We start from the raw sequence: 26084 nt of genomic DNA, 5'->3' as shown, positions 1-26084 counted from the left end.
AAGGAAAGGAGGGAGGGAGGAAGGGCAATAACAGTAGCAATAGCACTTAGACTTATATACCGCTTTGCAGTGCTTATACAGCCCTCTCTAAGCAGTTTACGGAGTCGGCCTTTTGCCCCCCAACAATCTGGGTCCTCATTTTACTGACCTCATAAGGACGGAAGGCTGAGTCAACCTTGAGTTGGTCAGGATCGAACTTCCTGACTGTGGGCAGAGCGTACAATACTGCATTTTAAGGACGCCCCAGGCCATCACACCAAGCACGTCTTAGCAGCTGGCAAGACCTTGGCCATTCAACCTAGAATTAAGGAAAAATTTCCTGACGGGGTGAAAAACTAATTAGTGGAACAGCTTACCTCTGGAGGCTGTGGGTGCTCCCTCAATGGAGGTCGCCCCTTTGCCCCCAAATGGGTATAAGGGTCTCTTGCTCGAGCAGGGGGTTGGACTAGAAGACCTCCAAGGTCCCTTCCAAAGCTGTCAATTCTATGTTGAAGCCTCAGGCTGTTTCTTTAATGGCACACTCTCTGCTTCATTCGTTTGGATGTAGGCGGCATCAATTTTATTTATTAAATATAGGGGCGAAATCTGGTTCGAAAGCAAAGGAATTCTTTATATCATTTTTTTAAAAAAACCTTTTTTCTAAAAACACCAAAGTCAAAAGAAAAACAGCATAAAATCTGGGCAGAAAAAATGCTCCGCATAATCCCAAGTTGTTTTTTTTCCTGGGTGTGCAAAATTGGGGACAAGGGGCACCCCAAAAAAGCTCCTTGCATTTTCGCGCTGAGTTTCATGACACGGATCCGCCTCGTTCGGACGGAGACACCGTTATCTCTTCTTCTTCTTTGCAAGACTTTAGTTGAAGCTTCCACGCAAGCAGGACAACCTTAAGGCTTGCAACATTTGCTTCCCCCCACCCGGGGCGAAGAGTCCCCCTCGCCAGCCGCCCCGCACAAGCGTTTCTCTCCTTAAAAGACTTCACCGCACGGCCGAGCAGAAGGCGACCTGCCCGCCTTCTTGGGCGTCGCTTCTGCCAGGAAAGGATGAAGGGGTTGGTGGGGGGGTTTCATCTCAGGAGAGGAGCTGGGGGTTCATTTGAAGCAGCCACTGGACGTTCTCCAGCAAGTGGGCCATTCCGTAATGCCGAGCGATACCCCGGAAAACCTTCAAATGATCCAGGAAGCTCTGGATTCGAGAGGAAAGAGAGAGAGAGAGAATGAAGTGGGGTGGGAATGGAGATTTTACAGTGGGTTAACCTTCCCCCCCAGAGAAGGAATGGGGAGGGGGCTTCGCCCATCAGGGGGAGAGGGAAGGGAGATTTCGCAGCATCCTTCCCCTGGAATGCGGTGGGAATGGAGATTTTACAGTGGGTTAACCTTCAATTCAATTCAATTCAATTTATTAAATTTGTATGCCGCCCTTTTCCCCCAAAGGAGACCAATAGGCAGCCAGTGCAGCTCGCGGAGGATAGGTGTTACGTGGGTGAACCGAGGTACACCCACGATCGCTCGCGCGGCTGCATTCTAGACAAGCTGAAGTCTCAGAATACTCTTCAAGGGCTGCCCCATGTAGAGCACGTTGCAGTAGTCCAGTCTAGAGGTCACAAGGGCACGAGTGACTGTTGTGAGGGCCTCCCGGTTCAGGTAGGGACGCAACTGGTGCACCAGGCGAACCTGGGCAAATGCCCCCCTGGTCACAGCCGTCAGATGGTGATCGAAGGTCAGCTGTGGGTCCAGGAGGACTCCCAAATTGCAAACCCTGTCTGAGGGGTGTAATGTTTGACCCCCCAGCCTGAGAGATGGAACACTTGGCCAATTAGTAGGAGGGAAGCACAGCAGCCACTCGGTCTTATCTGGATTGAGTACAAGCTTGTTAAGCCCCATCCAGCCCCTAACAGCCTCGAGGCCCTGGCACATCACGTCAATTGCTTCATTGAGTTGGCCACGGGGCGGACAGATACAGCTGCGTATCGTCCGCATACTGATGGTATTTTATCCCGTGCCGTCGAATGATCTCACCCAGCAACCTTCCCCTAAGAGACAGAGAAGGAAGGGGGAAGGGGCTTCTCCCATCAGGGGGAGAGGGGAGATTTAGCAGTATCCTTCCCTTGCCATGACCACCAACCCCCCACCCACAGAACCGGCAGTTAAAAAAAAAAAAGATTGAATCCCACCACTGGAGGGAAAAGCGAGGAAGGGGCCTTGACTCTACCTTGGTGGGCAGCAGGAGGTCGAAGTCCCCAGCGCAGCTGCAGTAGATGGGCATGTGAGTGTCCTTGATGCCTTTGCATTTCAAGCACACCTGAAACATTTGGGGGCACAAATGAATTAGGCTCTGATTCCGATCCCTCAGAGAACATCCTGGCAAAGAGTGCAGCCAGGCTCAACACCCATCCTCAGTAGGGACCAGAAGGCTGCGCTCCATATAACCTGGACTCCAGGGTCCAAACACCGAATCCCTCTCTCCCCGGGCTCTGAGCTCAAACAGCTACAAAGACTATGATTGTGGGCTTGTTATGGCCTGGCACTTCCTCACTCATTGTCTACGGAGATTCTCAGCCTGGTTGTCCCGAAGGGGCTTTTTCCAGAGGCAACTGGACTTTCGGGAAATTTTTCTTTTTCTTTGAAGAGGTTTCGCTTCTCATCCAAGGAGCTTCTTCAGCTCTGACCGGATGGCGGGGAATGGATTTATACTCTTTGCAGACAGCTGGTCATTTGCATCCTTTGAGAGGATCATTAAGTCCACCAGCTAGTTTGAAAAATGGGTCAAGACGTCGAAATTGAACGTCCCTCCCTCAACGGAGGGGGAGGGATGGGACCTCATCTATCTCCAGTCTGCAGCACAGTCAGTTTCAAGAAAGCTCCATACACATTTGCACCATTTAGGTGACCCCTGAGGACACAGAGAAACCTCCAAGTGGCCTCAACAACCCTCTCAAAGGATGCAAATGACCAGCTTCCTGCAAGGAGTATAAATCCTCCAAGTGGCCTCAATGACCCTGTCAAAAGAAAGCAAATGACCAGCTGCCTGCAAGGAGTATAAATCCTCCAAGTGGCCTCAATGACCTTCTAAAAGGATGCAAATGACCAGCTGTCTACAAGGAATATAAATCCTCCAAGTGGCCTCAACGACCCCCTCGAAGGATGCAAATGACCAGCTGCCTGCAAGGAGTATAAAACCTCCAAGTGGCCTCAACGACCCTCTCAAAGGATGCAAATGACCAGCTGTCTGCAAGGAGTAGAAATCCTCCAAGTGGCCTCAACAACCCTCTCAAAGGATGCAAATGACCAGCTGCCTGCAAGGAGTATGAATCCTCCAAGTGGCCCCAATGACCCTCTCAAAGGATGCAAATGACCAGCTGCCTGCAAGGAGTATGAATCCTCCAAGTGGCCTCAACAACCCTCTCAAAGGATGCAAATGACCAGCTGCCTGCAAGGAGTATGAATCCTCCAAGTGGCCTCAATGACCCTCTCAAAAGGATGCAAATGACCAGCAGTTTGCAAGGAATATAAATTCTCCATGTGGCCTCAATGACCCTCTCAAAAGGATGCAAATGACCAGCTACCTGCAAGGAGTATAAATCCTCCAAGTGGCCTCAATGACTCTCTAAAAAGGATTCAAATGACCAGCTGCCTGCAAGGAATATAAATCCTCCAAGTGGCCTCAATGACCCTCTAAAAGGATGCAAATGACCAGCTGTCTGCAAGGAGTATAAATCCTCCAAGTGGCCTCAACGACCCTCTCAAAGAATGCAAATGACCAGCTGTCTGCAAGGAATATAAATCCTCCAAGTGGCCTCAATGACCCTCTAAAAGGATGCAAATGACCAGCTGTCTGCAAGGAGTAGAAATCCTCCAAGTGGCCTCAACGACCCTCTAAAAAGGATGCAAATGACCAGCTGTCTGCAAGGAGTATGAATCCTCCAAGTGGCCTCAACGACCCTCTCAAAGAATGCAAATGACCAGCTGTCTGCAAGGAATATAAATCCTCCAAGTGGCCTCAACGACCCTCTCAAAGGATGCAAATGACCAGCTGTCTGCAAGGAGTATAAATCCTCCAAGTGGCCTCAACAACCCTCTCAAAGGATGCAAATGACCAGCTGCCTGCAAGGAGTATGAATCCTCCAAGTGGCCCCAATGACCCTCTCAAAGGATGCAAATGACCAGCTGCCTGCAAGGAGTATGAATCCTCCAAGTGGCCTCAATGACCCTCTCAAAAGGATGCAAATGACCAGCAGTTTGCAAGGAATATAAATTCTCCATGTGGCCTCAATGACCCTCTCAAAAGGATGCAAATGACCAGCTACCTGCAAGGAGTATAAATCCTCCAAGTGGCCTCAATGACTCTCTAAAAAGGATTCAAATGACCAGCTGCCTGCAAGGAATATAAATCCTCCAAGTGGCCTCAATGACCCTCTAAAAGGATGCAAATGACCAGCTGTCTGCAAGGAGTATAAATCCTCCAAGTGGCCTCAACGACCCTCTCAAAGAATGCAAATGACCAGCTGTCTGCAAGGAATATAAATCCTCCAAGTGGCCTCAATGACCCTCTAAAAGGATGCAAATGACCAGCTGTCTGCAAGGAGTAGAAATCCTCCAAGTGGCCTCAACGACCCTCTAAAAAGGATGCAAATGACCAGCTGTCTGCAAGGAGTATGAATCCTCCAAGTGGCCTCAACGACCCTCTCAAAGAATGCAAATGACCAGCTGTCTGCAAGGAATATAAATCCTCCAAGTGGCCTCAACGACCCTCTCAAAGGATGCAAATGACCAGCCGTCTGCAAGGGATATAAATATCTATGGAGTCTCTCTGTTGTCCAGGTCATGGCTGCCCCAAAGGTGCTTTTGCAAGAAGCAAATGTCTTTGTTTTCTAAGAAGCTTCTTCATCTTCTAATTCTCTCCACTCCCATCCTAAAACAGGACGATGGTGATGGGAGTTTAAGGATGGGAAGGAGCGTGATTTGCCGATTACAGAATATCTGCTATTCCGCCTCGCAGGACTTCTTGCTAAACACGGATTCCGTTCAGGGGCGGCAGGCGGGGCGAGTCGGGTGCTTCAGAGATATCCACGCGGGGCTCCTACCCAGGGGGAGCACTGACCCCATCCCCGGGGCTCCTACCCAGGGGGAGTAATGACCCCATCCCCTCCTCACCAGATCTTGCAGGGTGAAGGCCATCAGCTTCTTCTGCAGGGCTTCCACCAGAGCCATCTCGATGGCGTCGGAATCGTACTGCGATTGGCAATTGGAGCACAACCAGCTGGGCAGTGGGGAGTCCTCCTGGAAGAGGGGAAGGGGCACCGAGTGGGTGGGCTTCAAAGGAGAAAGAGGGAGGGAGGGGACCTGCAGGAGAACGTCTCGCTGCAACGGAAGGAGGGCCCAGGGAAACGAGAGCCCAATAATGCAGCAGGCCCTAACCTTTGCGGCTTGGGAGACCTGGCGGGAGGGAGGAATTGGGCCGCACGAGTGCCAAATGCGCCTGCGGGCAACTTAACTTGCGCGAGGGGTGGGCTGGCATGCAGAACAGGAGGGAAGAGGGGCAGGGGAAAGCAGCAGCAGGTGGCATGAAGGGAGTCCGTGAGGGTACCTGAAAGAGAGCCGGATCCTTGCAGAGATCCAGGTCCCGGCAAAAGTTGCAGTTTCTGCAGATGACTTCCGGGAGGACGTAGGAGCGGCAGGGGTCTGGAAGGTGGCCTCCTCGGAGAATTCCCCCACATCGATGAGGCGCAGGAGGTCGCGCTTCAGCTTCTGCACTTGGTTGGCGATGTTGGCATCCAGAGACAGCACCTGGGGAAGAGAGGAGGGTTCTTCAGGTGGCCGGGTTTTGGGGGGGGGGGATTTTTATCTTGAGCTCCGGATATAAGCAGGACTAGCAAAAGACAAGGGGGGGAAGAGGAGGGGGGAGAGTTTCTGGCTTCAAAGATCAAAGGAAACTCCCCCCCCCCCCCGGGAATTTCCATCTAACGGAGCTCCGAATGCGGGAAAGAAAATAAACATTTCCGCGCAGAATATAATTCATGCGTATGACGCGGTGGCTCAGTAGCTAAAGATCCTGAGCTTCTCGATCAGAAAGGCTGGCAGTTCAAATCCCTAGGGCCGCGTTGCGGAGTGAGCTCCCAGTACTTGTCCCAGCTTCTGCCAATCTAGCAGTTCGAAAGCCGGTAAAAAATGCAAAAAACAGAACCACTTTTGGTGGGAAGGGAACAGCATTCCGTGCGCCTTCGGCATTGAGTCACGCCGGCCAAATGACCACGGAGACGTCTTCGGACAGCGCTGGCTCTTCGGCTTTGAAACGGAGATGAGCATCGCCCCCTAGAGTCGGGAAGGACTAGCATGTATGTGCAAGGGAATCTTTACCTTTATCTTATGAATATATATATATATATAAAGTCACAAGAGTGACGAGCCGATTGACAGATGATGGAAGCAGTTAGCTTCCTCCCATAATTGGGGCTTACCAGAGGTTGTGACTCTAAATATATACCTTCTTCCCTGGCTTCAGCTGATAAGGAGGAGACCTGTGGCTTAATGGCTAAGACGTTTGCCTAAGATGCAATACAGCACAGGTTCGAATCCCAGTAAGGGTATGGCTAGCTGATGAGAGCTGAATAGCTTGAAATAGATCTATACTAGTCTCCCTTTATTTATTTATCATCACAACCACACACACACACACACACATATATATACACACACACATACATACACATACATACATACACACATACACATATACATACACATAAATATACGTACATACACACACATATAATATACATATATATATACATATATATATATACATATATATATATATATATATATACATATATATACATATATATATATACATATATATATTACATATATACATATACATATACATATATATATACATATACATATATATATATATACACACACACACACACACACATATATATACATACATATACACACACACACCCATATATATACACATACATACACAAACACACACACACAGCTTTGGCAACCATTCTTCCACGTGGGGATCGAAATCCCATTTATGTGCAAAAGGTCATCTTATTGCCGTCAACCCATAGAATATAAAAGCTCCAATTTCTTTTCCGTTCAACCCTTCTTCCAAAAATCTTTTATCTTTTATTCACTTCCTTATTGCCTCTGTCCATCCCAGCCCCTCCTCTTCCTCCTCCTCCTCCTCCTCCCGCGTGAAGGTTAGGCCCTCCCGGGGTTCTCCCCCTACCTGGCAGACATGCTTGATGAACTCCAGTGCGGGATTGTGGAGCGCCAGGTGTGAGCCAGGCAGGGAGGGGAACATTTCGGAGAGCTCTGTGGTGTGGCGAGAACCCGTGAGTTTCTTTTGGATCTTCTGAGTGATCGTTGAAAAGCTTTGCGTCAGCTCGTGGCGACGTACTCCTGTGAGAAAGCGATGGCACCTAGAAGGGGGAAGCAAGCAGACACGGCCATCAATGATGGGGAGGTAGACAGCCAGTAGAGAGAAAGACACCCCCCCCCAAAAAAATGTGCCCCACACTTTATGCTTTCGTCGGGGTGCAGAAGACATTCCGCCCAGGTGAGGGAGAGTCTTAAGTTCAATCAATACTCAGGTCTGCAGCCTCTTTTCTTTTGGGTTTTTTTGGCCTGCCAATATAATATTATTCTACTATTCTATTATGGGAAAATGGGATTGTATGGAGTTAGACGCTATGTAGCCATAACAACATTCTTTCTAGAAAGCCAAGGTCATTCCTTTGTCTCTGCACCTGACCAGAACTGGATGGGGGGAAGCTGCCAGTGTGACAGTGGGAGATTGGGACTATGGGATGGACTTTTGTGTGTGTGGGAGAGATCTTGAACTTCAACTGGGTGGAAAAACCAGGAAGCGTTCAGATTCAGGTTTTCCCAGATGTGCCAACGTGGCTCTCTTAATAAATTGGAACTCTGAGCAATACTTTGCCTTGGACTCTGATTTAATTTTGGATGCTATTTGGAACCCTGACATCAATCAGAATAGAGCTGAAAGGACCTTGGAGGTGTTCTAGTCCAACCTGGCAGTTCCGGCAGGCCTGGGGCTGTGGACATTACTATGTAGGGTCCAGCCCCAATCAGAACGTATGCGTGTTGGAGAATTTTAATTTTTTATTTTTATTTTGTTTGTCTTCTTTCTTGTTCTGTGTAAGCCGCCCGGAGTCCTCCGGGATTGGGCGGCCTATAATCTAATAAATTAAATTAAATTAAATTAAACCCCTTTCTCAGGCAACCCTATACCACTTCAGACAAATGGTTGTCCAATATCTCTTAAAAACTTCCAGTGTTGGGGCATTCACAACTTCTGGAGGCAACTTCTGTCCCACTGGTTAATTGTTCTCACTGTCAGGGAAATTCCTCCTCAGTTCTAAGTTGCTTCTCTCCTTCATTAGTTTCCACCCATTGCTTCTTGTCCTACCCTCAGGTGCTTTGGAGAATAGCTTGACTCCCTCTTCTTTGGGGCAGCCCCTGAGAGATTGGAAGACTGCTATCCTGTCTCCCCTGGTCCTTCTTTTCATTAAACTAGACATACCCAGTTCCTGCAACCGTTCTTCGTAGGTTTTAGCCTCCAGTCCCCTAATCCTCTTTGTTGCTCTTCTCTGCACTCTTTAGAATAGAATACAATACAGTAGCAGAGTTGGAAAGGACCTTGGAGGTCTTCTAGTCCAACCCCCTGCCTAGGCAGGAAACCCTAGACCATTTCAGACAAATGGCTATCCAACCTCTTCTTAAAGACTTCCAGTGTTGGGGCATTCACAACTTCTGGAGGCAACTTCTGTTCCACTGATTAATTGTTCTCACTGTCAGGAAATTTCTACTCCGTTCTAAGTTGCTTCTCTCCTTGATTAGTTTCCACCCATTGCTTCTTGTTCTATCCTCAGGTGCTTTGGAGATTAGCTTGACTCCCTCTTCTTTGGGGCAGCCCCTGAGATATTGGAAGACTGCTATCATGTCTCCCCTAGTCCTTCTTTTCATCCAACTAGGCATTTCCAGCTCCTGCAACCGTTCTTCGTATGTTTTAGCCTCCAGCCCTCTAATTGTGTTCATTGTCTTCAAATGCTTAAAGAACCAACTCTCTGGCACTCGGCCAAATGCCTGTCACTTGGCTAAGCGGGTGGGAGCAAGGAGCCCCGGAGGCACTTACCTGGCATGGTGCCCGTCTCCCCTGCAGCCTGCTGGGAGGCTTGGCTGCCGGCTCTCCTCCTGACCGGTGTGCTTCCGGAAATATTCCGCTTCATTTCCTCCTTGATGCTGTGGTGAACAGCCACGATGTATGCTGGGGAAGAAATAGCCAGAAGGGTGAAACCCCAAGCCACGATTTGAACCCCTTCCTCAAACCCTCTGCCTCTTCCGGGAGACGGAATATATGGGCAGATTGCCCTCAATCCCAATTTGGGGAGTGGGATTGCAGTCGTTAAGACCTCCATCCTCCCTGAGTCTTCTCGCCAGCTGGATTCGGGTTGACCTTCCGGGCTCAGGATCCTGGACAGCATCCCGAGGGTTTTCTTGACTGGTTTTCTTTTGAAACTTGGCTCGAGGCTCATGAATTGGGGCATCTTTCAAAAATCTGACCCCTACCCAAACGAAAGTCCAAACCTCTGGCCAGCACCCACATGACCATCATATGGTCCAATTAGAGCATTGTCCCAACTGGAGATGCCTCCCAGTCACACCCCTCCAGGTGCAGGGCAAAATGTCCTTGACTCTCCGAGAAAGGAATGTTATTATGAATGAATGAATGAATGAATGAATGAATGAATGAATATATGTGTGTGTGTGTGTGTGTGTGTGTGTGTGTTGCAATTGTGCTGATAAATAAATAAAGGGAGACTAGTATAGATCTATTTCAAGCTATTTAGCTCTCATCAGCTAGCCATACCCTTCGCTGGGAATCGAACCTGGGCTGTATTACATATTAGGCAGTTATATTAGCCACTAAGCTAATGTAATGTAATACAGCCCAGGTTCGAATCCCAGTAAGGGTATGGCTAGCTGATGAGAGCTAAATAGCTTGAAATAGATCTATACTAGTCTCCCTTTATTTATTTATCAGCACAAATGCAACACAAATGTAACAAAGGCAACATTAAAAAAAAAAAGGCTTTCTGCCTGGATGGCTCCCAGAGTGAGCCGATAGACAGAAAAGGGAAGCAGTATGCTCCCTCCCATATTTGGGCATACCAGGGATTGTGGCACAATACATATGCATACACACACACACAAACACACACACACATATATATGTTCCATACTCCATATAATCCCCCCTCCCATTTTCCCACAGCAGAAAATGTGGCAGGCCTGAAGCCCCAATGCAAAAGATGGCATCCAGGCCTGACCGACGTCGTAAGTCGAGGCATCACCACAATGTGGGACCTGATTTTTTTTTTTATTACATTTTTGCAGCAGTTAAGCAATCAAAGAATTGTTAAGTCTGAATCGCTTGGTCCTAAGTTGCTCTGTCTGGATTGGATTGGATTTATTACATTTATATGCCGCCCTTTTCCCCGAAGGGGACTCAGGGCGGCTCACAATTCAGTCAGGGAAAGGGGTACAGACAGGGAATAAAGGACGAACATAACAATGCAATTTAAAACACACAACAACCATACCATTCGAGGAGGGGGACCAGGCCTGTCGGAACAGCCAGGTTTTAAGGGCTTTGCGGAAGGCCTGGAGGGTGGTGAGGGTTCGAATCTCCACGGGGGAGTTCGTTCCAGAGGGTCGGAGCAGCCACAGAGAAGGCTCTCCTCCGGGTAGTCTCCAGTCGACACTGGCCGGCGGATGGAATTTGGAGGAGGCCTAATCTGTGGGATCTAATCGGTCTATTGGAGGTAATTGGCAGAAGTCATTCTAGAAATCACATCTGGAGGAATGGGATCCCAAGAACCGCTGGGAGCACATGTGGCAGGACTAAAGCTAGGATTCTTGCTTGACCTTTCCACAAGTGGACCTTCGGCCAGAGCCCAGGTGCTGAGATTCTGAAAACGCGCACACATCCGCAGAAACTCACCGGACACAATCATAAGGAAATAACTCTGACAGGAAGCCGCCTGTGGCAAATACTGCATGATGTTCCAGTTGTTTTCCAGGCGGTTCTCGATACTGTTTTCCCCCAAGTCACCTTCTTCTTCCTCTTCTTCTTCTTCCTCTTTCTCCTCCTCTTCATCGTTGGCTGCATCTGCTGTCCGTTTACTCCTCGTCACCTGGGTTTCAAGGAGTGACAATCAAGAGTTCTCCCTGCACAATGGCTTCTTCCCCAATTTCACCTGTGTTTTTTCCCTGCTCTTGCCCCTTAGGTATTAGTTTAACAGAGTTGGAAGGGAGCTTGTAGGTCATCTAGTCCAACCCCCATCCCGCCCAAGCAGGAGATTCTACTCCATTTCTAACAACAACAACAACAACAATCCAATCCAAAGGGGGGTATCATTTTGTTTCCGGACCCTAATCCTGCGTGAAGAGCCAAACTTTTCACAGTATCCCCAGAGCAGTGGTGGGTTTCAAAAACTTTTTGAACTTAATCTGTGGGTGTGGCCTTCTTTGTGGGAGTGGCTTGCCGGCCATGTGACCTGGTGGGAGTGGCTTGCCGGCCATGTGTTTTCTTTCTTTCTTTCTTTCTCTCTCTCTTTCCTTCCTTTTGTCTCTCTGTCCCTTTTTCCTTTTATCTCTCTCTTTTTCTTTCTTTCTTTTTTTCTTTCTTCCTTTCTTTCTCTTTCTCTCTCTGTGTGAGTCTGTCTGTGTGTGTGTGTTTGTGTGTGTGTGTGTCAGTGGTGGGTTTCAAAAACTTTTCGAACCTACTCTGTGGGTGTGGCCTCCTTTGTGGGAGTGGCTTGCCGGCCATGTGACCTGGTGGGAGTGGCTTGCCGGCCATGTGTTTTCTTTCTTTCTTTCTTTCTTTCTTTCTTTCTTTCTTTCTTTCTTTCTTTCTTTCTCTCTCTTTCCTTCCTTTTGTCTCTCTGTCCTTTTCCTTTTTTTCTTTCATCTCTCTCACTTTTTCTTTTTTTTTTTATTTCTTTCTTTCTTCCTTTCTTTCTCTTTCTCTCTCTGTGTGAGTCTGTGTGTGTGTGTGTGTGTGTCAGTGGTGGGTTTCAAAAACTTTTCAAACCTACTCTGTGGGTGTGGCCTCCTTTGTGGGAGTGGCTTGCCGGCCATGTGACCTGGTGGGAGTGGCTTGCCAGCCATGTTTTCTTTCTCTCTCTCTCTCTCTCTCTCTTTCCTTCCTTTTGTCTCTCTGTCCCTTTTTCCTTTCATCTCTCTCTCACTTTTTCTTTCTTTTTTTCTTTCTTTCTTCCTTTCTTTCTCTTTCCCTCTCTCTGTGTGAGACTGTGTGTGTGTGTGTGTATCTGTGTGTGTGTGTGTCAGTAGTGGGTTTCAAAAATTTTTGGAACCTCTTCTGTAGGTGTGGCCTGCTTTCCGGGTCCACTGGTGGAACCTCTTCTAACCGGTTCGGTAGATTTGACGAACCGGTTCTACCGAACTGGTGTGAACCGGTAGGAACCCACCTCTGCCCCAGAGACTCTTTCCTTGCTGGGCCCTTTTACCTCTTCCGAGTGGGTCTGGGATGGCCCTTGGCCCTTGATCCCGCCGTAATTGGTGGGGTCCATCCACAGCAAAAACTCCCAGCAGCAGGAAAAGGAAATGGCCAGGGAGTGGAAGAGCTCTTTCGAATGGATGCTGGAAGGGAGAAAAAAAAAAGATAGCTATAGCAATAAGACTTATATACCGCTTCACAATGCTTTACAGCCCTCTCTAAGTGGTCGGCCTCTTGGCCCCAATAATCTGGGCCCTCGTTTTACTGACTTCGCAAGGAAGGGAGGCTGTGTCAACCATGAGCCGCTGGTCAGGATCAAACTGTTGGCCAGTCGGCAGAATTAGCTTGCAATGCCGCATTCTAGCCACTGCGCCAACAGAGCTCTTAACAGCACTTATAGACCACTTCATGGTGCTTTACAGCCCTCTCTAAGTGGTTTTATAGATTCAACATATTGCCCCCCAAAAACCCGGGTCCTCATTTTACGGACTTCAGAAGGATGGGAGGTCGAGTCAAACTTCAGCCGATCAGGATCAAACTGGTGGCAGCGTTCAGAGTTGCAATGCTGCATTCTAACCACGGTGCCACCACGGCTCTTAATAGCATTTATATATCACTTTACAGAGCCGAGGTGGCGCAGTGGTTAGGGTGCAGTACTGCAGCTACTTCAGCTGACTGTTATCTGCAGTTCAGCGGTTCTAATCTCACCGGCTCAGGGTTGACTCAGCCTTCCATCCTTCCGAGGTGGGTAAAATGAGGACCCAGATTGTGGGGGCGATATGCTGACTCTGTAAACCGCTTAGAGAGGGCTGGAAGCCCTATGAAGCGGTATGTAAGTCTAACTGCTATTGCTATTGCTACATCCCTAAGAGGTTTACAGAGTCGGCCTCCCAACAATCTGGGTCCTCATTTTACCGACCACGGAAGGATGGAAGGCTGAGCCGGCCCTGAGCCGGTCAGGATCGAACTCCTGGCAGTGAGCAGTGAATTAGCCCTGCAATACTACATTTTAGCCGTTGTACCACCCGGGTCCAGAAAGATGGCCACTACTGCGTGGTCTCTGCTTTCAAAAGGAGGAAGATAGTTCTTTACCCCCTTCCTAATGTGGAAGAGCCGTCCCACTTCCTTAAGCTTTCTCACCATGCTGAAGATCATTATTTTCATTGGTCCATGACTTTGAAGGAGAATCTGAGATCTTTTTTTTTTTTTTTTGAGATAATTTTTTGTTTTAAACAAAAAAGAAAAAATAAGAAAAAAAATCATCTTTCGTTACATCTTGTTGAAAGCGTATCGATTGGTTAAAAATATATTCCGTGTGTTTCTTCCACAGTCCTTAACATAGACTTCATTCAAATCATGGTGTACATTTTAAATCAAGGAAGAAAAGTGATGTATTTTACTATCCCTGTACCATAATTCTCATTTGGTTACCATTGCTTGAACGTGTTTTTATCTAGAATCATTTATATTAGAAGACACAACCACCTACTGGCGTTCATTTGCAATTTCAATATCTCTCCAATACCATTACACCTTTATGACATGTTCTAAAATTAATTCGGTTAAGTAGGATATCTGAGCATTCCCCCCCCCTCCCCGTAACACACTATATGTATCATTAAATATTGTCCATTAACATTTCATTGTTATTATTGTAGTTAACTAAAGGTTATTTACTGTTTATCTCACCTATCCTCTCCAGGCCCACACAATATTATAACTTTATAGCCGTCTTTAAACAACGATTTATTAAGAATCTGAGATCTTTACTGACTGATCAACCGCAGCGATTCACTTAACAGCGGTGGCAAGAAAGGTCGCAAAGCGGGGGGGGCGGACTCACTTAGCAAATGTCTCACTTAACAACAGACATTTGGGGCTCAATTGTGGTCGTGGGTCTACCTGTTCTACGACGATCCTAGGCCATGTGAGTCGGCAACCTTAAACATTTGCATCTGTTTCCCACAGAAAACACAAAATCTACCGGGGGTTGAAAAGCTCACGGCGGATGTCGCACATTGGTGCTTGCGGCCCATACTTTGAGCGACAGGGAGCCACAGCAGAGGGATGAGCCACATGCAGCTCCGGAGCCACAGGTTGCTGTCCCTGCCCCTAAGCTTTTGGGAAGAACTTGATGCGTGTGATGGGCAACGCTAGTTGAGAACTGGAAGATGTGAGTTCACGCATGTGCGTACGTAAGCATCTGTCTATCCCGGGTTCTTGGGAGGCACTTTTGATAGACGGGATAAAAACGCCAAATCCGGCCTGAACGCCTGGCTGTCTGGGTAGACCCACCATAACAACATAAATCTTGGTATAATTGGACTTCAATGCAACAGACAACTTTGAGCCGAGACATCCCCCGGAGATATCAGATAAGAGAGTCCATTAAATCACAATTTCGCTAATGCTTCCAGGAAAGTGCTGAGGAGATATGAGAAGGGTAGAAAAAACAGGGGCTGGAGGATAACGAAGGGGCAGGTGTCAGAAGGAGCAAAGATGGTAGAACGATGATGTTGTTTAGCTGCTCCCAAACTACTGTATTTTTTGGAGTAGAAGACGCACCTTTTTCCCCGCCAAAAAGAGCTGAAAATCTGGGTGCGTCTTATACACCGAATGCAGTATATATTTTTTTGTCTAACCCCTGCGCTCTTCACTAAAATGGCCGTGCATAGCCTTTAGGAGGCTTTCAGTGTGCTCCTGGGGGCTGGGGAGGGCAGAAATGAGCAAGAAATGGCTCATTTTTGCTCTATTTTGCCCCCTCCCAGAGCACTCTATAAGACTCCCAAAGGGCTCTCCATTCGCTTTTCTTGACAAAAAACAGGACCGTTATCGTGAAAAACGGATCATTTTTTGCTCATTTTGCCCCCCGCCCTTGAGCACTCTACAAGCCTCCTAAAGACTATTCATGCCCCTTCTTTTTGGAAAAAAAAAACGGGCCCATTTTCATGAAAAACGGGCCATTTTTGGGAGGTTTGGAGGCTGCAAAAACTTTTTTTTTTAATTTGCCTCTTCAAAACCTTGGTGCGTCTTATACTCCAAATAATACGGTAGCTGCAAGCAGGGAGGTAAGAGGGACAGTTAAGAGGGGAAACTGGCAGCCACAGCCTCAACCCCAAAGGCACGAAAGACTCAGGAAGCCTACATATCCCTTTATGAATATAAGTAAAGCTGGAGGGATCTTTTATGTGTCCAGACGTACCTTTGGGATTTTATAGGTCAAGGTAAAGCTTCCCCTCACACATCTGTGCTAGTCGTTCCCGACTCTCAGGGGTCAGTGCTCATCTCCGTTTCAAAGCCGAAGAGCCAGCGCTGTCCGAAGACGTCTCCGTGGTCATGTGGCCGGCATGGCTCAACGCCAAAGGCACACGGAACGCTGTTCCCTTCCCACCAAAGGTGGTCCCTATTTGTCTACTTGCATTTTTTAACCTGCTTTCGAACTGCTAGGTTGGCAGAAGCTGGAACAAGTCGCGGGAGCTCACTCCGTTAAGCAGCGCTAGGGATTCGAACCGCCGACCTTTCTGATCGGCAAGCTCAGTGTCTTAGCCACTGTGTCCCCGTCTTGGGACTTTATAGATGTCCATAATTAGAAGATGTTTCTCCCTCTGATGGGTGCACTAAATCAATAATGCCTTGTCTGACCTATATGGGGGATGTGACAGAGATTTCTGCACCCACCGAAGTTCTACTTGGAAGCCCCAGAATTATTATTATTTTTAAATTTAACGGCTGGTTCATTCTAGAAATAACACAACAGTTTTCCAACGGAAAGCTTTTTCCGTTCTCCAAAATGCCAAGATAGGGAAGTGTTCGGAGACTACAACTAGTCCAGAATGCAGCCGCGCGAGCGATATTGGGTGTACCAAGGTACACCCACATTACACCTATCCTCCGCGAGCTGCACTGGCTTCCCATTGGTCTCCGGGCACAATTCAAGGTGCTGGTCATTACTTTTAAAGCCCTACATGGCCTAGGACCCGGATATCTGCGAGACCGTCTTCTGCCACATACTTCCCAACGACCGATAAGATCGCACAGGGTGGGCCTCCTCCGGGTGCCGTCAGCCAGACAATGTCGGCTGGCAACAACCTGGAGGAGGGCCTTCTCTGTAGCTGCTCTGACCCTCTGGAATGAACTGCCCCCAGAGATCCGGACCTTTCCCACTCTCATGGCCTTCTGAAAGGCTATTAAAACCTGGCTATTCCGGCAGGCCCCGGGCTGTTGACCTCAGGACTGAGGTCCAGCCCCGATTAGACTGGGTGTATACCCTTCATGGTATTGGACCTGGGTACTTGAGAGACCGCCTGCTGCCAATTACCTCCACCAGACCGATTAGATCCCACAGACTAGGCCTCCTCCGAATTCCATCTGCCGGCCAGTGTCGACTGGCGACTACCCGGAGGAGGGCCTTCTCTGTGGCTGCTCCGACCCTCTGGAACGAACTCCCCGTGGAGATTCGAACCCTCACCACCCTCCAGGCCTTCCGCAAAGCCCTTAAAATCTGGCTGTTCCGACAGGCCTGGGGCTAAAGAGCTGTTGCCCCCGTCTCGAATGGTATGACTGTTGTGTGTTTTTAAATTATGTATTGTTTTGTGTTGTTGTCAAACTGTTTGTATCCCCTTTCCCCTTGTCAAGTTGTGAGCCGCCCTGAGTCCCCCTCGGGTGAAAAGGGCGGCATACAAATGAAATAAATGAAAATGAATGAAAAATGAAATGAAATGATGTGGCTTTTTAAATCTATGTTTCTTTGTTTTAACTTTTCTATTTTTTAAATGTATTTGTTTTAAGCCGCCCGGAGTCCTTCGGGATTGGGCGGCCTATAAATTCATTAAATCTAAATCTAAGCAGACTCTGGAATCCAAATAAGAAATTCCAGGATTGTCTCGAATCCCAAAGGTGGTTTTTTTTTCCCCCCAAGAGGCCCCTGGACTTCCTGCTTTCCCAAGAAGCTTCTTCATCTTTTGCACCTCCAAATTCTCCCCATCCTAAAACAGGGCAATGGGGATGGAGTTTAAGGGTGGGAAGAAGACGTTCTTTTGAAGACATTTCGCTTCTCATCCAAGAAGCTTCTTCAGTTCTCAGTTCAGTTCTTCTTCAGAGCTGAAGAAGCTTCCTGGATGAGAAGGAAAAGGTCTTCAAAGGAAAACCAGAAAGTCCAGTTGCCCCTTTAAAAAAAGCACCTTTGGGGCAACCATAACCTGGATGATGGAGAATCTCCATAGACGATTGTTGTGGCCCAGCAGGAGCCGTTGGAGCTGCCACCAGACTCCGACAGCGAGGGGCCCTTGGAGTCGGCTCTGGAGGATGTGGAGGACCCTGGACAGGGTTCCAACTCCGAGCAGGGCGCAGAGAGGCTGGTTGGCCACCAGGAGGCGCCTGAGCCTTGGACCAGTGGGGAGGAGACAAGGGAGAGTGAGCCGGAGGCCAGGAGTGAGTTGTTCCTGGATGCACGCCATCGAAGAGCTACTAGGCGTCAGGAACAATTACGCGATTACAGGAGGTGATTGCACTCAGCTGGTGGTCATTAGGCTCCTCTCCAGACTATAAAAAGGCTACTTGTGCACACACCCCTCTTTGCAGAAGTCAACACAGAATCAAATGTCGGAGAACTTTGTATGAGCTTGGCAGGCTGGATTGCTGCCTAAGCTTGTCTGTGCCGGTTTGCTGCCAAGGACCTGTCTGTCTGTTAATTAAATGCCGTAACTTATCTTTGGCTCGGAGTGTGTGTTGGTGTGGGACGAAGGGCGTCAGAACAGATGATTGTCCCAAATTTTCCAGAATCGCCTTCTTTATTGAATGGCACGATGGGGCACAAAGCATTATCTGTTTTTTTCACCGTCACTTAACAATCTCCCTTCCTAACAACGGACCTGGGCGAGAGCTGTGTCAGCCTGCGTCCCATGACAGACGTTACCTGTTGGTGATGTACTCGACGTAGGCCAGGGCATCTTCGATATGACGCTTCTTGGTGCACAGAATGATGCGGTTGAAATTGGCGTAAATGACCACGGAGCCCAGCCGCTTGAATTCTGCCACCAACCTGGGGGAGGTAAATGTAATGTACTTTTATTTTTTTCCTCTCTGCTACAGGCCAGTCGAAGGGAAGCTTTAAACCTAACAAATGCCAGTCAAGCTTTAAATCGGAGATGCCAATCTGAGAGAAGCTTTAGACCTAACAAATGCCAGTCTAAGGGAAACTTAAGAGCTAATAAATGCCAGACTACTGCAATGTGCTCTACATGGGGCAGCCCTTGAAGAGCATTCGGAGCTTGTCCAGAATGCAGCCGCGCGAGCGATTGATACACCCATGTTACATCTATCCTCTGCGAGCTGCACTGGCTGCCTATTGGTCTTCGGATACGCTTCAAGGCGCTAGTCGTCACTTATAAAGCCCTTCATGGTATTGGACCTGGGTACTTGAGAGACCGCCTGCTGCCAATTACCTCCAATAGACCGATCAGATCCCACAGATTAGGCCCCCTCCGAATTCCATCCGCCGGCCAATGCCGACTGGCGACTACCCGGAGGAGAGCCTTCTCTGTGGCTGCTCTGACCCTCTGGAACGAGCTCCCCGTGGCGATTCTAACCCTCACCACCCTCCAGGCCTTCCACAAAGCCCTTAAAACCTGGCTGTTCTGACAGGCCTGGGGCTAAAGAGCTTTTGCCCCCCCCCCTCGAATGGTATGGTTGTTGTGTGTTTTAAATTGTATTGTTATGTTCGTCTTTTATTCCCTGTCTGTACCCTCTTCCCTGACTGAATTGTGAGCCGCCCTGAGTCCCCTTCGGGGAAAAGGGCAGCATATAAATGTAATAAATCCAATCCAATCCAGTCTAAGGGAAGCTTTAGACCTAAGATGCCAGTCTAAGGAAGGCTTTAAGGCTAAGAGATGCCAGTCTGGAAGCTTTAGAGCTAAGAGATGCCAGTCTGAAGGAAGATTTAGGACCTAAGAGATGCCAATCTAAGGGAAACCTAAGAGCTAATAAATGCCAGTCTAAGGGAAGCTTTAAACCTAAGATGCCAGTCTAAGGGAAGCTTTAGGACCTAACAATGCCAATCTAAGGGAAATTTAAGAGCTAATAAATGCCAATCTAAGGAAAACTTAAGAGATAATAAATGCCAATCTAAGGAAAACTTAAGAGATAATAAATGCCAATCTAAGGAAAACTTAAGAGATAATAAATGCCAGTCTAAGGGAAGCTTTAAACCTAAGATGCCAGTCTAAGGGAAGCTTTAGGACCTAACAAATGCCAATCTAAGGAAAACTTAAGAGATAATAAATGCCAGTCTAAGGGAAGCTTTAAACCTAAGATGCCAGTCTAAGGGAAGCTTTAGGACCTAACAAATGCCAATCTAAAGGAAATTTAAGAGCTAATAAATGCCAATCTAAGGAAAACTTAAGAGATAATAAATGCCAATCTAAGGAAAACTTAAGAGATAATAAATGCCAGTCTAAGGGAAGCTTTAAACCTAAGATGCCAGTCTAAGGGAAGCTTTAGGACCTAACAAATGCCAATCTAAGGAAAACTTAAGAGATAATAAATGCCAGTCTAAGGGAAGCTTTAAACCTAAGATGCCAGTCTAAGGGAAGCTTTAGGACCTAACAAATGCCAATCTAAGGGAAACTTAAGAGCTAATAAATGCCAATCTAAGGAAAATTTAAGAGCTAATAAATGCCAATCTAAGGGAAACTTAAGAGCTAATAAATGCCAGTCTAAGGGAAGCTTTAAACCTAAGATGCCAGTCTAAGGGAAGCTTTAGGACCTAACAAATGCCAATCTAAGGGAAACTTAAGAGCTAATAAATGCCAATCTAAGGAAAATTTAAGAGCTAATAAATGCCAATCTAAGGAAAACTTAAGAGATAATAAATGCCAGTCTAAGGGAAGCTTTAAACCTAAGATGCCAGTCTAAGGGAAGCTTTAGGACCTAACAAATGCCAATCTAAGGGAAACTTAAGAGCTAATAAATGCCAATCTAAGGAAAATTTAAGAGCTAATAAATGCCAATCTAAGGAAAACTTAAGAGATAATAAATGCCAGTCTAAGGGAAGCTTTAAACCTAAGATGCCAGTCTAAGGGAAGCTTTAGGACCTAACAAATGCCAATCTAAGGAAAACTTAAGAGATAATAAATGCCAGTCTAAGGGAAGCTTTAAACCTAAGATGCCAGTCTAAGGGAAGCTTTAGGACCTAACAAATGCCAATCTAAGGGAAACTTAAGAGCTAATAAATGCCAATCTAAGGAAAATTTAAGAGCTAATAAATGCCAATCTAAGGGAAACTTAAGAGCTAATAAATGCCAGTCTAAGGGAAGCTTTAAACCTAAGATGCCAGTCTAAGGGAAGCTTTAGGACCTAACAAATGCCAATCTAAGGGAAACTTAAGAGCTAATAAATGCCAATCTAAGGAAAATTTAAGAGCTAATAAATGCCAATCTAAGGAAAACTTAAGAGATAATAAATGCCAGTCTAAGGGAAGCTTTAAACCTAAGATGCCAGTCTAAGGGAAGCTTTAGGACCTAACAAATGCCAATCTAAGGGAAACTTAAGAGCTAATAAATGCCAATCTAAGGAAAATTTAAGAGCTAATAAATGCCAATCTAAGGAAAACTTAAGAGATAATAAATGCCAGTCTAAGGGAAGCTTTAAACCTAAGATGCCAGTCTAAGGGAAGCTTTAGGACCTAATAAATGCCAATCTAAGGAAAACTTAAGACATAATAAATGCCAGTCTAAGGGAAGCTTTAGACCTAAGATGCCAGTCTAAAGAAGGCTTTGAGCCTAAGAGATGCCAGTCTGAAGGAAGCTTTAGGACCTAAGAGATGCCAATCTACTTTGCCCAGGAAAGACTCACTGTAGGAAGAGCTTCTTCATCATGCCATGAAGCGTTCGGTGCAGGGCTGGATCGTAGAGCAGGGAGGTCGGGGAGCGCAGCCAGCGGTAAAAGTGGATCACCTGGTTGTCGGCGTAGACATTGTGGTACTGTGTGATCTCCTTCACCCAACCCACCACCAGGCTCTTCAAGATCCTGCAGAGGAACAAGGAGGAAAAGAAGAAGAAATCCTTCGTTCTACACCTTCCCCAGGGGATCTACCTCTTTATCACCTGGAGGGCCGGCGGGACGAGCCCCCACCTGAAAGTGTTGGAGCAGAGGGCGGCCTCGTCGTAGCTGGCGGGGACGCTGGCCGCCTGGTTGCCCGTGACCATGTCCTCCAGCGAGGCCTGCTGGATCACGTCGAAGCTGACGCAGAGGCTGGAGGCCCCTTCCATGTCGTTGATGCGATGGGACTGCAGGATGGTGTTGACGGCCAAGTTTTGGATGTCGAGCTCAACACACACTTGAGGAGGGCAAAGAGAAAACCTTCACGAAATGATCCATTTGGTTGGACTTTGAAAGGGCAAATCATGATATGGTTTACGGGTCAGGCCTGCAGTCATATTTCCTTTTAAGATCTTTGGCCTGCCACACTCTCTATTATTTTACTATGCTGTTTCATTAGTGGGGAATATTAAGGAGCAGAATGTCTTGTTGTCAAAATAAAACATTCCTTTCTAAGAGAAGGAGAGGAGGGAGGAAGGGAGAGAAAGAGAAGGAGAGAGGGTAGGAAGGGGAAGAGAAGGTAAGAGTAGGGGAGAGGTAAGGGAAGAAAGAAGGGAAAGGAGAGGAGGGTGGAAGGGAGAGAAAGAGAAGGAAAGATAGTAGGAAAGGAAGAGGAAGAATGGAGGAGAGGTAAGAGAAGAAGAAAGAGGTAAGGAGAGGTGGGTGGAAAGGAGAGAAAAAGGAGGAGAGGAGGGAGGAAGGGAGAGAAAGAGAAGGAGAGGAGGGAGGAAGGGAGAGAAAGAGGAGAGGAGGGAGGAAGGGAGAGAAAGAGAAGGAGAGGAGGGAGGAAGGGAGAGAAAGAGAAGGAGAGGAGGGAGGAAGGGAGAGAAAGAGGAGAGGAGGGAGGAAGGGAGAGAAAGAGAAGGAGAGGAGGGAGGAAGGGAGAGAAAGAGAAGGAGAGGAGGGAGGAAGGGAGAGAAAGAGGAGAGGAGGGAGGAAGGGAGAGAAAGAGAAGGAGAGGAAGGAGGAAGGGAGAGAAAGAGAAGGAGAGCGGGTAGGAAGGGGAAGAGAGAGGGTAAGAGTAGGGGAGAGGTAAGGGAAGAAAGAAGGGGAAGGAGAGGAGGAAGGAAGGAAGTAGAGAAGGAAGGGAGAGAGAAAAGAAAGAGAAAATAAGGTGGTGTCACAACAGGCGCTACGGATGGTAAACAAAACAATCCAAACTGCACCTTATAACTTTTTAAATGGAATAACAATAGTATAAAAATGGCAAAGAAAAAGAATAACCATGTGAATGTATACCCAGAATTGTATGTAAGAGAATAAATGATAGTAAGAGTATATAGCACAATATAGGTAAACAATATTTGGTTATAAATAGCTAAGTATAAATAAATATAGAATAGTACATAAAAATGGATAAGGAATAAGGAGATTATGAACGCAAGATAGAAATGTATAGAAGGGAAAACACTAACTGCAAAGAAACCGATTCGGAACTGCGGTATGATATATGATGGAACATATTGTTCCTATGTTGTCTTAAGTCATGTGTTTGTTTTTGTTGATGTGTTTATGTGTTTAAAATAAAAATTTATAAAAAATAATAATAAGAGAGCCGAGGTGGCGCAGTGGTTAGAGTGCAGCACTGCAGGCTACTTCAGCTGACTGCAGTTCTGCAGTTCGGCTGTTCAAATCTCACCGGCTCAGGGTTGACTCAGCCTTCCATCCTTCCGAGGTGGGTAAAATGAGGACCTGGATTGTTGGGGGCAATATTCTGACTCTGTAAACCGCTTAGAGAGGGCTGAAAGCCCTATGAAGCAGTATATAAGTCTTAACTGCTATTGCTAATAAAAAACATTCCTTTCTAGAAGCCCAAGGTTCCGAAGCACTCGGGAGTTTCTCAAAGGATGCTTTTATTGGCAATATCACATTGGCACATGGCTGGTGAAAACTGACTCTGAAAACCCCTGCAGCCATCTTTTCTTTTGGGTCTTTGGTCTGCCGCACTTTCTATTCTTCTACTATGCATTTTCTATGGTGGGAAAACGGGAGGGGGGATTGTACGAGGTTAGATGCTATGTAGCCATAACAACATTCTTTCTAGAAAGCCAAGGTCATCCTTTGTCTCCGCACCTCTGCACCTGACCGGAACGAGATGGGTGGAAATGCCAGTGTGGCAGTGGAAGTGTCAGGCCTGCAATTATATTCCTTTTAGAATTTTGGCCTGCCACCCTTGGTCTTATTTCATTATGCTGTTTCATTAGTATAGTTGATGGGAGGGGGGAATGGAAAGGAGTAGGATTATGGAATGTGTTATTGTTTTCATTCTTTACTAGAAGACCAAAGTCATCTTTTGCCTCCGCACTTTTACATCTGACCGGAAGCAGCTGGGTGGAGACGCCAGCGTGGAAGAAGATTGGACTATGTGATGGGCTCCTGCCAACGGGAAGAAACAAAGCAGGATTTAAGTCTGTCCGTCCGTTATTCACCTGTGGAATAGCAGCCCGGATGGTTGATCTCCACGGAGGCCCTTTCATCGAACTCCATGACCAGGCGGCTGTCATCTGCCTCCTTGCCCCCCATGTCTGGGCGGGAGGTGGGCGAGAGCCAAAGGAGGTGATTGTGGCGATGGAGATGGCGAGAGAAGAAAAGATCTGTGCCGAAGATGGAAACGTCATCCGGAAGGTTCCCGACAGGTAGGTGGTAATACCTAGGGAGGGAGGAGAGCAAAAGAGTTTGCTAAAATAGTTTGTACGGGTATTCCCCCGTCTAAGGAACAGGGGTTGACTTGGGAGTAAAGGCACAGGTGGACGGTGAATGGCCCCTCCCAGAGGGAATAAAAGAGGAGCGACAGGGGAGTGGAGTTTGCAGGAGGCCATTAGTTCTCTTCACTGGTTTGTGACTCTCCGAGACTCCTTGCTGCAGAGATCGGCCTGGCAGCTCTCCAAGCCAGATAAGGTCTGTGACCGTAAATCCTCCCTTGAAAGACTTGGCTGGGTGTGAATCAGGGGTGGGTTTCAACCGGTTCGCGGCGGTCCCTGCGAACCGGTTGGTCGCCGAACCCGGAAGTAAGTAACTTCCGGGAACAGCGAAGGGCGCGCCCGCCCGCGGTCTTTACCCGGTTTTGATGAGTTCTGCGCTTCCACGCATGCGCAGGACGCATACAGCGCCTGCGCGATCGTCCAGGAGCAGCTGGAGCGTCGCGCAGATGCTAGTACGCATGCGTGCACAGCGTGCGTGCACGAGGACGCCGCCGGCCCCGTTTCAACCGAACCGGTTGGAACGGGGCGAGAAACCCACCCCTGGTGTGAATGATCAAAATTCACAGCCAATTAACCAAAGGAGTTTTTGCCGGGACAAGGAGTTGGGTTTCAGGCTCTCGAGAAGCCTCGGTCGGAACAGTCCCACAAAGCTCACCGGCTCATATCAAAGGCCTGAGACAGACACATATCCAGCTTGAGGTAGTGGCGGATCAAGTGGCGGGCACCATGGCGCTGCCAGTCCAATATGCTGTAGTTGATGTCGTCCGCCACGTGGACAGGAACCAGGGGGAACTCCTGCAGAACGGGCATGCTACTGGCCAGCCGCTTCAAATCCCAGTTAGACTGCACAGCGACGAGGGTTGGGCCCCGACGTTCATCCTGTGGCAGACAAGATACATACCCTTAAGAGGATGGGAGGTGTGAGAATTTTGGCGAGGCAAGAGGAGAAATGCAATCAGTGTGGCGAGATCCTGAACCACAGGTATTTGTTCCCTCGGCTCCCAGCGACCTGAACGAATATAGGGGTTTGTTTGAGGAGCCGTTGAAAGTTACAACAGCGTCAGAAATAAAAGCGACTCGAGGACCGTCACGCTCGCGACCTTCGTAGCATCCCCCTGGCCACGTGATCCACAAACCGCGAGCTTGGCAAACTGACTCATACTTATGACAACCGTTAAGAGTCCCAAGGCCACGGGGCCCCCTTTGGTGACCCTCTGACAACAGAGAAGCCGGATTCGCTGAACGATCGGGTTACGAACTCGTCAGCAGCGGTGACTCGCTTAACTGGCGTGGTGCGGGACGTCGTGAAAAGGGAGCGAGGCTCGATTAACAAATGTCCGGCTTAGCGACAGACATTTGGGGCTCCGTCGGGGCCGTAAGCCGAGGATTAACCGTAACTCTTTGTAGTCTAATAGGACTTGTTTTCCCTACAAGGTTTTTGCAAAGCATGAAAACGAAGCCCCAGAACAGGGCTCGGCAATCTTAAAACACCCAAAAGAGCCATTTGGATCTGTTTTCCACAGAAAAGGCCACAAAACTCTTTTTTTAAAGTGTTTTATTTTTGTTCCCATACATACATTCAGAAATATACATTCTTATTATCTTTTAATATTGATAACAATTCAATTCTTCCCCTAAAAATTCAATAGTATAATCAACCTTGCTTTTCTGCCATCCCATATATCCATTTTGTTTCACAACAACCCTATCGCCCTCCCTTCTTCTCTC

The 26084-nt window shown here is 47.6% G+C and overlaps 1 protein-coding gene across 1 annotated transcript in view; it reads right to left on the bottom strand.

Annotated features, from left to right (window-relative positions):
- Nucleotides 1-211: 211 nt before the first annotated feature.
- The window catches only part of POLE (DNA polymerase epsilon, catalytic subunit), a 63624-nt gene continuing 37751 nt past the window's right edge, over nucleotides 212-26084 (bottom strand). Inside the window, 15 exon segments of the mRNA XM_087705553.1 lie at nucleotides 212-1182; nucleotides 2209-2298; nucleotides 5151-5276; nucleotides 5584-5681; nucleotides 5684-5783; nucleotides 7243-7403; nucleotides 7406-7435; nucleotides 9172-9303; nucleotides 11041-11233; nucleotides 12569-12701; nucleotides 18473-18598; nucleotides 21409-21582; nucleotides 21688-21892; nucleotides 24084-24304; nucleotides 25012-25235. Of these exon segments, the coding sequence (XP_087561679.1) occupies nucleotides 1069-1182; nucleotides 2209-2298; nucleotides 5151-5276; nucleotides 5584-5681; nucleotides 5684-5783; nucleotides 7243-7403; nucleotides 7406-7435; nucleotides 9172-9303; nucleotides 11041-11233; nucleotides 12569-12701; nucleotides 18473-18598; nucleotides 21409-21582; nucleotides 21688-21892; nucleotides 24084-24304; nucleotides 25012-25235 (2127 nt within the window). The 3' untranslated portion in view covers nucleotides 212-1068.

Source organism: Thamnophis sirtalis, unplaced genomic scaffold, assembly GCF_051295495.1.
Source record: "Thamnophis sirtalis isolate CommonGarterSnake01/CBP01778 unplaced genomic scaffold, rThaSir2_p1.2 scaffold_2, whole genome shotgun sequence".
Taxonomy (NCBI): Eukaryota; Metazoa; Chordata; class Lepidosauria; order Squamata; family Natricidae; genus Thamnophis; species Thamnophis sirtalis.
This window is presented reverse-complemented; position numbering and strand designations above follow the sequence as displayed.